Source organism: Centropristis striata, chromosome 3 (assembly GCF_030273125.1).
Source record: "Centropristis striata isolate RG_2023a ecotype Rhode Island chromosome 3, C.striata_1.0, whole genome shotgun sequence".
NCBI classification, from domain to species: Eukaryota; Metazoa; Chordata; class Actinopteri; order Perciformes; family Serranidae; genus Centropristis; species Centropristis striata.
The window spans coordinates 14,405,479-14,417,644 of NC_081519.1; the positions used below are offsets into that span (position 1 = coordinate 14,405,479).

General features: G+C 37.6%; 1 protein-coding gene across 1 annotated transcript in view; it reads left to right on the plus strand.

Moving 5' to 3' along the window:
* Window positions 1–12,166, plus strand: part of LOC131968165 (lysyl oxidase homolog 2A-like) — a 36,043-nt gene that overhangs the window by 19,542 nt on the left and 4,335 nt on the right. Inside the window, exons 6-13 of the mRNA XM_059328918.1 lie at window positions 1,185–1,368; window positions 3,718–3,869; window positions 4,504–4,671; window positions 7,966–8,131; window positions 8,844–9,084; window positions 10,301–10,416; window positions 10,923–11,059; window positions 11,902–12,013. Coding sequence (XP_059184901.1) covers window positions 1,185–1,368; window positions 3,718–3,869; window positions 4,504–4,671; window positions 7,966–8,131; window positions 8,844–9,084; window positions 10,301–10,416; window positions 10,923–11,059; window positions 11,902–12,013 — 1,276 coding nt within the window. The remainder of the gene's footprint in view (window positions 1–1,184; window positions 1,369–3,717; window positions 3,870–4,503; window positions 4,672–7,965; window positions 8,132–8,843; window positions 9,085–10,300; window positions 10,417–10,922; window positions 11,060–11,901; window positions 12,014–12,166) is intronic.

Here is a 12,166-nt window from a genome sequence, read left to right on the forward strand (position 1 = left end):
ATGCGTGCACTGGATTTTGGTGATTTTGTTAGACTGAGCAGAATCAGATGTGTGGAAATACTGAGTGTTTCTAATAAGGAAGAGAACAGTCTGTATTCTGCTAAGAGTTATCCCATCTGGAGGACTGAGTCTTCCTTCTTGTGGGGGAACAACTATGAACTGAAAAATATCAACAAGCTCCCTGACACATCAGAAAGTCAGTTTATGGAACCATATGGCTGATTAGTTTCACACACTTCAGATGTTTGTGACATTTCCTGGATAACTTTTGACTTAGAATCTTCCACTAATTCATTATTATTATCAAAGCATGCATGTGATTTTAGAGTGCTAATTTGAACATCGAATCCAAAATCCGACCAGATATGTTGCTGCGTTATTATTACAATAAATAAACAAAAAAAAAACATTTTACTTAGCTGGGTAAGCACATGATACACTATACTGTAATCAATTCTTGATGTGAGTCCAGCACTGTATTACAACATTTCCTGCTTATTATTTCCCTTTGGTCAAGCATCTGGAAACATTTCTATGGATGAACACTAAACATCTGTAATGTATACAATCAAATTAACAGTATTATCGCTTGTTTGTTTTTTTAATCGTTTTTACCAAGTTATTACAAGGTAAAACCTTTTTCTCTGTCCACCCTGCAAAACAAGATACTCAAACATAGATCTAATTAAACAAGGAGTGCCAAGTTAGCAATACTTTCAGCTTGTTTATGTACATCTCTGATACAGTTATAAGAAACGTGTGGTGCACAATGAGCCTGTTGCCTGGGTGTTTATTGATCTTGGGCAAAATATTTTTCAGGATATGACTAATAAGGATATTGTACATATTATACAGATGTTGTTGAAGACCCTAGCTGTGGATCTTAAAAATCATGATTCGAATTTGAAAGAGTGCTTTTTTTTTTCTTTTTTTTATTAAAGTATTTATTTAATTTTTAATTTTTCAACATATAATACAGACACTTACAAACAACCGAGACAGACACCAAAAACAGACAGGAAGAAAAAATAAATAAATAAATAAAAAATAAGAAATAAAAATAAATAAATAAATAAATAAAATTGAATAAAATAAATTAAATTAAATTAAATTAAATTAAAGAGTGAAAGAGTGCTTTCTTTAGCATTTCATTAATTTTAGTTTTTGGTGGACTATTTCCATAGCAACCCTTGGTGCGTCTAAGGGGCGGAGCTATGATCGGCGAGGGTCGAGTGGAGGTGTTGAAGAACGGGGAGTGGGGGACCGTGTGTGATGACAACTGGAACATTCGAGCTGCCACCGTGGTGTGTCGAGAGCTGGGGTTCGGTAGCGCCAAAGAGGCCCTGACTGGCGCGCGACTGGGACAAGGTATGACCCACAGATTTTTTATCTTTTGAAAAAAACAAAAAGTGGTAAAGTTACTCTTTAAACATAGAAAAATGGGGCTGGACTTAGAAATTGGCTGGCCCAAAATTGCACTACAGAAATATCAAAGAAATGTTTGAGGAAATTAAGAAACAGTTTCTCCATGACATAGTTCAGGGAATACCCTGGTCCCAATTCTTAATATCACATAGCACTTATTGTAAGTTGCTTTGGACAAAAACGTCAAGTAGTAGCCAGATGACATGTAAAAAGAAAAAAAAAAAAAGACATGTAAATATCAAAATTAAAAGATCTTCAAAAATCTTTGTTATGGGTTTATTGAAAAAAAATATTCGGTAACACTTTCTATGAAGACTACATCTATGGTGCATTATGAGCGCATTCATAGTGAATTATAATGCTCATTATAATCAATCATAATGCATTATGACTGCATTCATAAACACATATAAAGCTTCATGATGCACTATATCAACAGTTGTAAATATAGCTTATAATGACTTATAAATCCAAGTGTCTTATGAGTGCTCTTGACTGGTTATAAACTACAGGCTGACTGATGAGGCTTATAATACATTACAACTACTCATACCCCTCTATACACACACCTCAACAATCAATTGTTATAAGGACTCATAGGATGCCATAAGTATAAATAAATGATCAATGTATGCTTTAAGTAAAGTGAGGTTCATATAGACGCATCTATAATGCAGTATAGCTAATCATGATGTTTCATTGTTGGCGTTAAGTAAAGTGTAACACATTTTCATTAGCTATATGTCATTATAGGCTATATTTATAACTGTTGATATAGTGCATCATGAAGCTTTATATGTGTTTATGAGTGCAGTCATAATGCATTATGATTGATAATAATGAGCATTATAATTCACTATGAATGCGCTCATTATGCACTATAGATGTAGTCTTCATAGAAAGTGTTACCAAATCTTCCTTTTTTTAAACATTGCCTATAATATCCAGCATTAGTAGGGCTTTAGAAGAACTCATGTAATTTTTTTCTGGTGGTACACTCCTGACTTCATACACTGGAATACCAGAGAGCATAGTCTTAACTCTCACTCCCACAGGTAGACTGCAACAGTCCCACCCACACATTCAGGGATCTTTTTTAGAACATGTTGAACTTTGTTCGCAGGCTCTTAGCTTTGATGACTTTTCACATTTACACACTTAATCACACAACAAAAGTCCAAGCAGAACTTCAAGCAGCACCCTTTCACAGCTGTGAAAATGAAAGGTGTGGACTGAAACAAGAGAGCCACCTCCACCTTATCTTTGGCCTCTGTATCACCACCTGTTTTTGTCTCACTTCAATCAACCCAGACCTAAAGTCAGCATATAAATACACCGGAGAATGTACGGAGTAGCACATTAATGCTTATACCTTGACCCAGACCCTGATTCTGCGAAATGCAATATACCACAGCCTTATAAGAATCATGTGTGCATTGGATTAGTTGTCCTCTCCTCTGACTCATTCTCACGGCAAAAAAATAAAAATGTTCCAGAAGAAAAACAGCTTTTATGGGTTTGAGAAGAGGAATTCTTTGTTGGAGAGTGCACAAGGTTATTTGAGGTATGGATTTCTTTATGAGCTGACCACTGGATCCAAAAAGTTCTGCACACACACCGACCATGGGCTTGAAATAGCTGATTGTGTTTGTTTTCAGAAGTCATTGAAGTGGACCAAACAAGAATGTCAATAAAGCTAAAATGGTATTTCCCAGATTTGTATGTTGTTGTTTGTAGGCACAGTTCATATGCAATCTTATTTTTCTCCACCGGCTGCCCGTCTGTCTCAGTGTCTGGCTGTACTTTAAGATCTCACATCACTAGAGACATTCCTGCTCAGTCACATGGGAAGAAAACCAGCATGGAAGGAGTACTCACACATGTTATTATGGAAACTCCGCTACACTGGGATAACTTTTTTTACTTGAAAAATTATGTTTTTTACAGGCCTCAAGTGTCCCATTTGCATTTGACATAGCTGACTGCTTGTTTCCTTTGTGCTGTGATTCTAGGGAACAGGAAATCTGTCTTTAGCCAGACTTGTTTTTCCAAGTAAACACACAAGCAGGCGAGGCTGCTGCAGTTTTACTCAGAAATAGTGGACAGGCTTGTGTTTCCTAAAACCATTGTGTAACCCAAAGATCAGCTTTCTTCTTTCCAGTAAATAGATGACTCTTCTTTTCAAATCATCTGGAATATACATTATGCTAATGCTCCAGCTGCCAGGTTAGTCATAAGTTCAACAGAATGACTAACATTTGATATTTATGTGATGTGTTTGCTTCCCCGTAGGGATCGGGCCGGTGCACATGAACGAGGTGGAGTGCTCTGGGTTTGAAAAGTCTCTGACTGAGTGCTACTTCAACCGTGACTCTGTGGGCTGCAGCCATGAGGAAGACGCAGCGGTCAGGTGTAACGTTCCCGCCATGGGTTTCAACAAAAGAGTGAGTACCTCTTTCAGTCTCTACACAGCAAAATCGGGAGTGTTAATTCAACTCACAGTGTTAAATTTAACACTTTTTTTGGGTTTATATAGTTCTCACAGATTCTGAGTTACAATTACACTTTGAAAAGTGTTAATATTTTAACTCTTTAATAGTGTTGAACACTCAAGTGAAAAGGAAGAACACAATTTTGAGTTAAAAGTGCACTTATGTGGTGTCATAAAACAACACCAAGGGTGTCAAATATTCATTTTTAACATACATTGCGTTATTTTATGACACATTTAAGTGTTTTTTCAACACTAAAATCATGTTATTTCCTTTCATTAATGTGATAATTAACATTCGTTTTGTTTTACGATACATTAAAAGTGCATTCTGTCTTTAGCCGAAAATACAAGTCACTAAATCTGAAAATCAACTCCAACTGAAGTGAATCTAACTCAGGTGTTAACATGTAACAACGCTGGCAGAGCTTTTTGATCACTACAAGTGTTAAAACAACTCCAAAATCAACACTCACCAACTCAAAATTATTAACACTGAAAAAACAGCACTACAGATTTTGCTGTGTATAGTAACAAGATAAGGAAGTACAGAACTGGAGGACACGCCTGTCTCTCTCTGTCCTTAGCTTCGGTTAAGTGGTGGTCGTAATCCCTATGAGGGCCGTGTGGAGGTCCTGGCGGAGAGGAACGGCTCTATGGTGTGGGGTGCAGTGTGCAGTGACAGCTGGGGGACCATGGAGGCCATGGTGGTGTGCAGACAGCTGGGCCTCGGCTTTGCCAGCCATGCTTTCCAGGTAAGGTATAAATCTTGCTCTCCACATCTGTTTCCAACAAAACATTTTTAAGATGATCTTATCTTCACTATTTTCACAGGCTTTCAGCATAAAGGAGATGCTTTTGGGTAGATTCTGGTATATCTGATATACAGTATACTAACACTTGAAATTATTGTGTACGTTTTGCTTTTTGTTTTCTTACACATGTGCTAATGTCACTTCCATTTAGAAGGTAATGTCAAGTCACTAAAACACCATACATTATGTGTAGATGATATACACTGGAGCCTGCAAAAAAAGTGCAAACTAGCTTGCACAATAGTGATCAACACATTATGGAGCTTTATGGATGAGAAGCTGGTAATATATGGTATTATTCATATTTCAATTTTTTATTAAGTTCCATTACATTTCATCCCTTACAGAACAACATAAAAAACACAAAAAGAAGTTAAGCAAATGTGACAGAAGAAGGCGTGAGGCCATGGACTTATATAGTGAACCTCCCCCATAAAAAGAATTAAAAAGAAAGTACCGTACATATACGGTATGTTCTGAAGCTTTTGATCATATCACATAATCAACAGAGCCAGCCCGTGTGTGTGTGTGTGTGTGTGTGTGTGTGTTTCTTCCTCACATTATTGTGCCATTGTTACTAACTTAGGATAATTAATAACTTTGATATTATACCTACATTATTAATTTAGATTAATAATGACTTGAGATTTGAATTAGAATTAGATTATTACATGGATAAAATAAAATGACTCACTGTCCATCTGTGTTTGTGTGCTTACGTGTCAGTGGTTGCCATTAACTCTCACTTTAACAGTGTTGAGCTTTATTGATCCTGGAGGGCAAAATAAGGTTGCCTTAGAAACTAAGAAACTGCACACAGTGCAGAAATTGGGGTCAGCGGTGGTAACCCTAAAACACAGATGAGCTTTAAACTCCTCAGTGGGAGCGATATGGAAAGCTTTCGTTTACTGTTTAAAGTTTAGTGACGCTTTCCTCTGTTAAAGCCTGTGGCAGCATCACAGTTCCATCCTGCTTACGTTTACCTCTTGCTCTTTAAAGGAGACCCCCAGTGCTCCTTTTATGTCATTAGGTGAGAGGCTGGTAAAGTTAAAGCCCCCCCTTGTGTTCTTTATACACTTCTATTACGTAACCAGCACTGTGTCTGTGGTTTAAGATGAAATAGGTGCGTAAAGTATGTGTGAATCATGTGGACATTCATGGATAACAGCAGTGGCGGTGCTAGACCAGTTTTACTGTGGGGGCCAAGCAGGGGCCGGTGTTTAATCAGAGGGGCACATTACAAAATGGCAAAGATTATATTTAAGCATCCAAAACTTTTATTTTAGCTAATTTAAGAATCTCATTTAAATATATTTGGAAGATACAAATACACTGATTGAAACAATGAGACTTACCAACAATAATTGACATTTCTCATTTTTGTGCACAATTACTTTTTTTTTATTTTGAAAGTGCAGTATAGTGAGAATGGTCTTTTTATATATATATATATATATACACAAGCTTTTATTGCACAATTAAACTATTATATCATGTACACATTCTGGGTTCCTTTTGTGCACAATGAGATATTGTTTGAACAAAAAATAGGTTAGAATTGTTCCATCGTTCATCGTTATAAGTTGATCATTTAAATATAAATTTGACACAGGGGCCACAGCAGGGGCCAAGGGCTTCTTCACAGGGGCAGTGGCCCCTGTAGGCCCCTGTGTAGAACCACCACTGGATAACAGCATGGGGATTTTTACGAGTGGAATCTCTTTGAGGCTGTTTATCTCACTGTGTTTGGGACAATTATGTGCAATGCACTTCTAATGAACCCTCACATAAACAGGCCCTCACGTGTTTGTAGTCACTGCTTGAGCAATCACTCTTTAGTCAAATCCAGTTCAACATTCTATCGGTGTGAAATAAAGGGTCTGCTTGTGATTACAAGTAGCTATTTCACTTAATACATGAATACATTATTTAACAGTGTCAAGTCAAATAATCACCATATTCTTGTGTCACCACATACAGTAAGTTGCCATTACATAAGACTCCTCATGTTAACAGCAGGTTAAGGAGCGATAAATGTCTGCTCTTTGTTATCGTAGCCGAGCAGAGACTGGGCCACTCCAGAGACTCTTTCCTGTCTGAATTTTAAATACTTCTGCAGGCAAACCCCACCACCAGATGGAACAAATGACACATAGCTTAACTATACTGCTGTACGCTGCCCCTCTCAGCCCACCAGCAACTACTCCCACATCCATATCCCTCAGCTCTTTCTCATGAATCCTCCACTTCCTTGGATGATAATGGAAAGTATGAGGTTTTGGGTTTTTTTACAGGTCATTTCTCTGTGGTTTGTTAATGCAGTAATGAGTCAGGACTGTGAGGACAGCAGAGCACCTCTTGCTGTGTGATGTATCCTTTGATTAGATTCATCCTGTGGGACAACTGGGATAACATGTCTGCAAATTAAACACTGGAGGAAACTTAATTTAGTGTTTCTGCTTAACTTTCCATAACAGCTTGAGCAACATGATCTTTATCTGTTTAAATCCAGCTGACTCAGGCATAAATAGATAAACCTATACACCAATGACGTAGACTTAAGACTCTATATAAAGTCAGATTTTAAGTGTAACCCTGTGTAACCCTAACACTTATTCCAGTCTTTGTACTAAATCTAGCTAGCCAGCTGCTGGCTCTATATTTAACATGCAGATCATATAACACAAATAAAAAATCTCAATAAAAGATGGCATAAAAAGACAATTAAAAGTCTTATTAAAAGCTAAACATCACATAAAACAAATGAAATTGCATACCATTATAGTTGTTTAGTTAGGGTGATTGTTAATGGGGGTTTTTTTGTAGTCTTTTAAAACCTGCTTTACTGAGAGTTTAAATGATTATAGTTGGTGTAATGGCACTATACATTACAGATCCACAGAGCCTTTGTTTGACTAGTTTATCCCTAGTAGCCGTAAATTTGTGTGTACAAACCATTTTGTTGTTTACTGTAACAGATTAATAGATAATCCTAAAGTAAGTCATTTAAAATAACTGTATTCCCCAAAATATCAAAGGACTTGAGACTGGACTTGACTCACTTTAGACTTGCTTGTGTTAAGCAGACCTGGAGGTAAAAACTTTAAAGCATTATATGACCTGTGACCCCACATCTGATCACATTAGTGTTACAGGTCTGTCCAAACAAACTGAAAGGCAGTTTGATGGACTTCTGGAGGGTGATCTCTGGTTTCTGTGTTTCTCCTTCATCAGGAAACTTGGTACTGGCAAGGGGATGCTTCAGCTGAGGCAGTCGTGATGAGCGGAGTGAGATGTTCAGGAACTGAGCTAACTCTGGATCAGTGTCTACATCATGGGAAACATGTTCTCTGCCCCAAAGGAGGTGGACGCTTCGCTGCGGGGGTCTCCTGTACCCAGAGTAAGAAACTGTAGCATTCAAATACTGTATACATTCAGAGTTTTGACATGTCATAGTAAAAATATCACTGTATAAATGATACAATTAATGCTTCAGCTGATCAAGTTTGCCTGCTTAACCCATAAGAACCCAGACCCAAACATCCTTAAAGGAAAATTATGGGGGATATACTACAGACCAAGTTGATCACATAGAACACATTTATGACGTTTTAGAAAAATACCACCCCTAAATGTTCTAAAAGATCTGTGATGTGACATAAACGTTACATTGGCCGTTTATGGTATTTGTGTTCATAATATTTCTTATTTTGAAAATAAATAAACTAGACGTTTTCTGCTTACAGAAACACAAATTTGACTTTTTCTTTGCATCTCCACAATATTTATCAAAATTGTGACATTAATAGTGCTGTTTAACAACTAATTATTTGTTAGATTTGTTTTTAAGTAACACATTAATAATAGATAAAAACAAATAACCATTTGCCTTTTTGTTTGCATCTCCGTAACATATATGAAAAAATTGTGTCAGGAAATATGGTCAGAACAAGTTAAATGCAATACATGACACCCTATTAATGGGTTAGAATTGTTAAATGGCTTTAATCTTAGATTCTAGAAGATTTAAAGTGTTTGTTACAAGGGAGACACCATGGGTTCTTATGGGTTACGGTTTGAGTTTGACCACCGTGTGGCTTCCTCCCTCCCAGGTGCCCCAGACCTGGTTCTTAGTGCCCAGGCTGTGGAGCAGACCACCTACTTGGAGGACAGACCCATGTATGCGCTGCAGTGTGCCCATGAGGAGCACTGTCTGTCTAGTAGTGCTGACAACGCCGACCCCAACTCCTATCGCCGCCTTCTTCGCTTCTCCTCCCAGATCCACAACAACGGACAGTCAGACTTCAGGCCGCGGGCAGCACACCACTCCTGGGTCTGGCATGAGTGTCACAGGTGAAACTTCAATGAGACCTCAAGTTTTTTAGGGGACAAAGTGGAATCAAATTAAATTATATTGAACAGATCTAAAATGATTAATAACCAGCGTCCAACTGTCCTTGAAATCTCTACATCACACCGGTGATTAGGCTTTCCCCCGTACTCCTCTAAAAGCTATTTTCAGTGGCTCATGGATAAGTGCATGTATGTTACTGTGGAGTTGCTTAATATACAGTACAGGCCAAAAGTTTGGACACACCTTCTCATTCAATGTTTTTCCTTTATTTTCATGACTATTGACATTGTAAATTCATCAAAACTATTAATGAACACATGTGGAATTATGTACTTAACCTCCTGTGACCCTGCATCCTCATATGTGGACATTTCATTTTAGGTTTTCTGGACCTTAATACTTAATTCTGCTTAACTATGACCTGTTGTCCTTAGTATTTCACACTCTAGAAAAAGCACAATACATCAATCAGTGTAAAAATCAGATGGCAGCATCTTGGTAAAGTCAGCAGCTTTACCACCCAAAAAAAGTGGACCAGGTACAAAAGCTGATCAGATTTTATGGTTAAAACTTGTTTATTTGTGCTTAATAATGTTTGTAGTTTGATATTCTGTGCAAGTTTGACTATTTTTAGCAATAGAAAACAAGCTACGACACTGCTGATCAGGAAGTATTCATTTGAGAACGAATAGACTTTTACTATCATTCTTTAAGTAAGAGGGTGTAAATGTAAGGAAATAAACAGTTTTATACACTGCCGAATTAATTGTGTTATACAGTAAAAAAAAAAAAAAATTCAAAAACTACTTCCTGTTCAAAGACAATGCTTAGTTTTGGTACTAACCAGGTCCTACTGATCCAAAATATCTAGGAGAAACTAACACATGCCAAACAAAAGCTTGGGTCTCAGGAGGTTAACAAAAAAGTGTGAAATAACTGAAAACATGTCTTATATTCTAGTAAGCAAAGGGTGGTTACTTTGAGGAATCTAAAATACAAGACATGTTTTCAGTTATTTCACACTTTTTTTGTTAAGTACATAATTCCATATGTGTTCATTCATAGTTTTGATGCCTTCAGTGAGAATCTACAATGTAAATAGTCATGAAAATAAAGAAAAACGCATTGAATGAGTAGGTGTGTGTCCAAACTTTTGGCCTGTACTGTAGGTGAATATAGGATGTTTCAACATTGTGTTTTCCATGTCCAATCCAGACATTACCACAGTATGGAGGTTTTCACCCACTATGACTTATTCAGTCTAAACGGCACTAAAGTGGCAGAGGGACACAAAGCCAGCTTCTGTCTGGAGGACACTCACTGTGATGAAGGTAAATGTTCTTTGCCTTTTTATTTTTTATTACTAACTGTGGCTTTGTGCAGAATTGTGCTACTGAGTTCTGGTTTGTAGGCACAATGAGTAGGATTTTCCCTGTATAGACTCATACAAAAGTAATCTCTCTTAGTCATCACCTGTGACTAGCAAGAACGGTGTCTGTACCTGCAGAAAGCCTGCCCTCTCTCTAATTTTCTCTTTCAATTTAATTATGCTGCGGTCGGAACGGTTCTGGGCATGGCACTGTTCCTAGCATCATCTGAGTACACAAATACTTGCCTATTAGCTTGCAAGACTGAAGAACGTTCTTGCTGGTTTATTGTTGTTGAACTGGGGAGGAGGTGCCAACTTTGAATGTTGTGTTTACACACTGCTTTAGACAAATCCTACCCATTCTGTCTTGAGAATGATTTCCTGTCATCTTTGTTGTTGCATGTTTGATTTGATGAAAATATCTGAATGTCTTAATATCAAAACTTAAACTGTGCTGAATGCTGACAGGTATCCAGAAGAGGTATGAATGTGCAAACTTCGGGGCCCAAGGCATCACAGTTGGCTGCTGGGATACCTACAGGCACGACATTGACTGTCAGTGGATTGACATCACAGACCTGAAGCCCGGCGACTACATCTTCCAGGTAGAACATTCGGTTCTTTCAGTGTAGCCAGAGTAGATGCGGTCCATCTGCTGCTGGAAACATTGTCTCATCTCCAGCCAGCGTGGTCTTACAGAAAAAACAGATACAAAGACTTTCCCTGCATCTGCTTTTGCTTCAGCCGGAGTATACTCTTATTCAGACTTTAACAAGGGGTTGCTGAAGGACACAGGCCCTTCTGACGGACACTTTGGCCGCTTTAGAAACCAAATTTCCAATTATCTGATATGCAAGACAAACTGACAGCCTCCACTAGAAAATCCATTGGATTCAGTTGCAGTATTATATTCTTTTTCAGACAGTTCTGTCACCCTGCCACCATCTCAGTCCACTGCCAATCACTTAATCTCTGTTATTTTTTGGCCTAAAACAGTGATTTAATTTGGTAAAACTTGGAAATATAAATTACTGACATTTAGGGCAATAATGTAAGTTAGCACAACAAAGGCTAACTGGCTGACTGATGCTATCGGCTAGCTGATGCTAGCGGCTAACTGATGCTAGCGGCGCTGCTTGTTACAGCTACAAGAGTAGCCATTAGCGCATCAATGCTAACTCAAAACTGTGGTCACAACATTAACTGACATTTCATAGCGGCGTTACAATCGTGCCAGAGAAATTCAGAGCTGAGCAAACTCAAAACAAAACTTAAAATATTTAGTTTAATTGTCCAACTTAAAATTTTATTGAAGTTTGTTGCCTTGAAATTTTGAGTTCACCAAACTTTTCTTTTTTTGCAGTGTACTTTAAAAACAACTATGTATAAGTGAATGAGGTGGTTTCTTGTTAGATGTTTAACCAACATTGTTTTTTTGCTCTCTCAGGTTGTGATAAACCCCAATTATGAGGTTGCAGAATCAGATTACACCAACAACATTATGAAGTGCCGCTCCAGGTACGATGGACAGCGGATATGGACATACAACTGTAATATAGGTGAGACTATTACCATATAAGAATTTCCCTTGCATTTTTGTCAAAACTATATTTTACCTACAATTAAAATTATTATATTAAGATTGCATAATATATTTAGATTTTTCATGAAAGCAACATTCACCTTAAAATGAAAAGACAACATCTTGCACG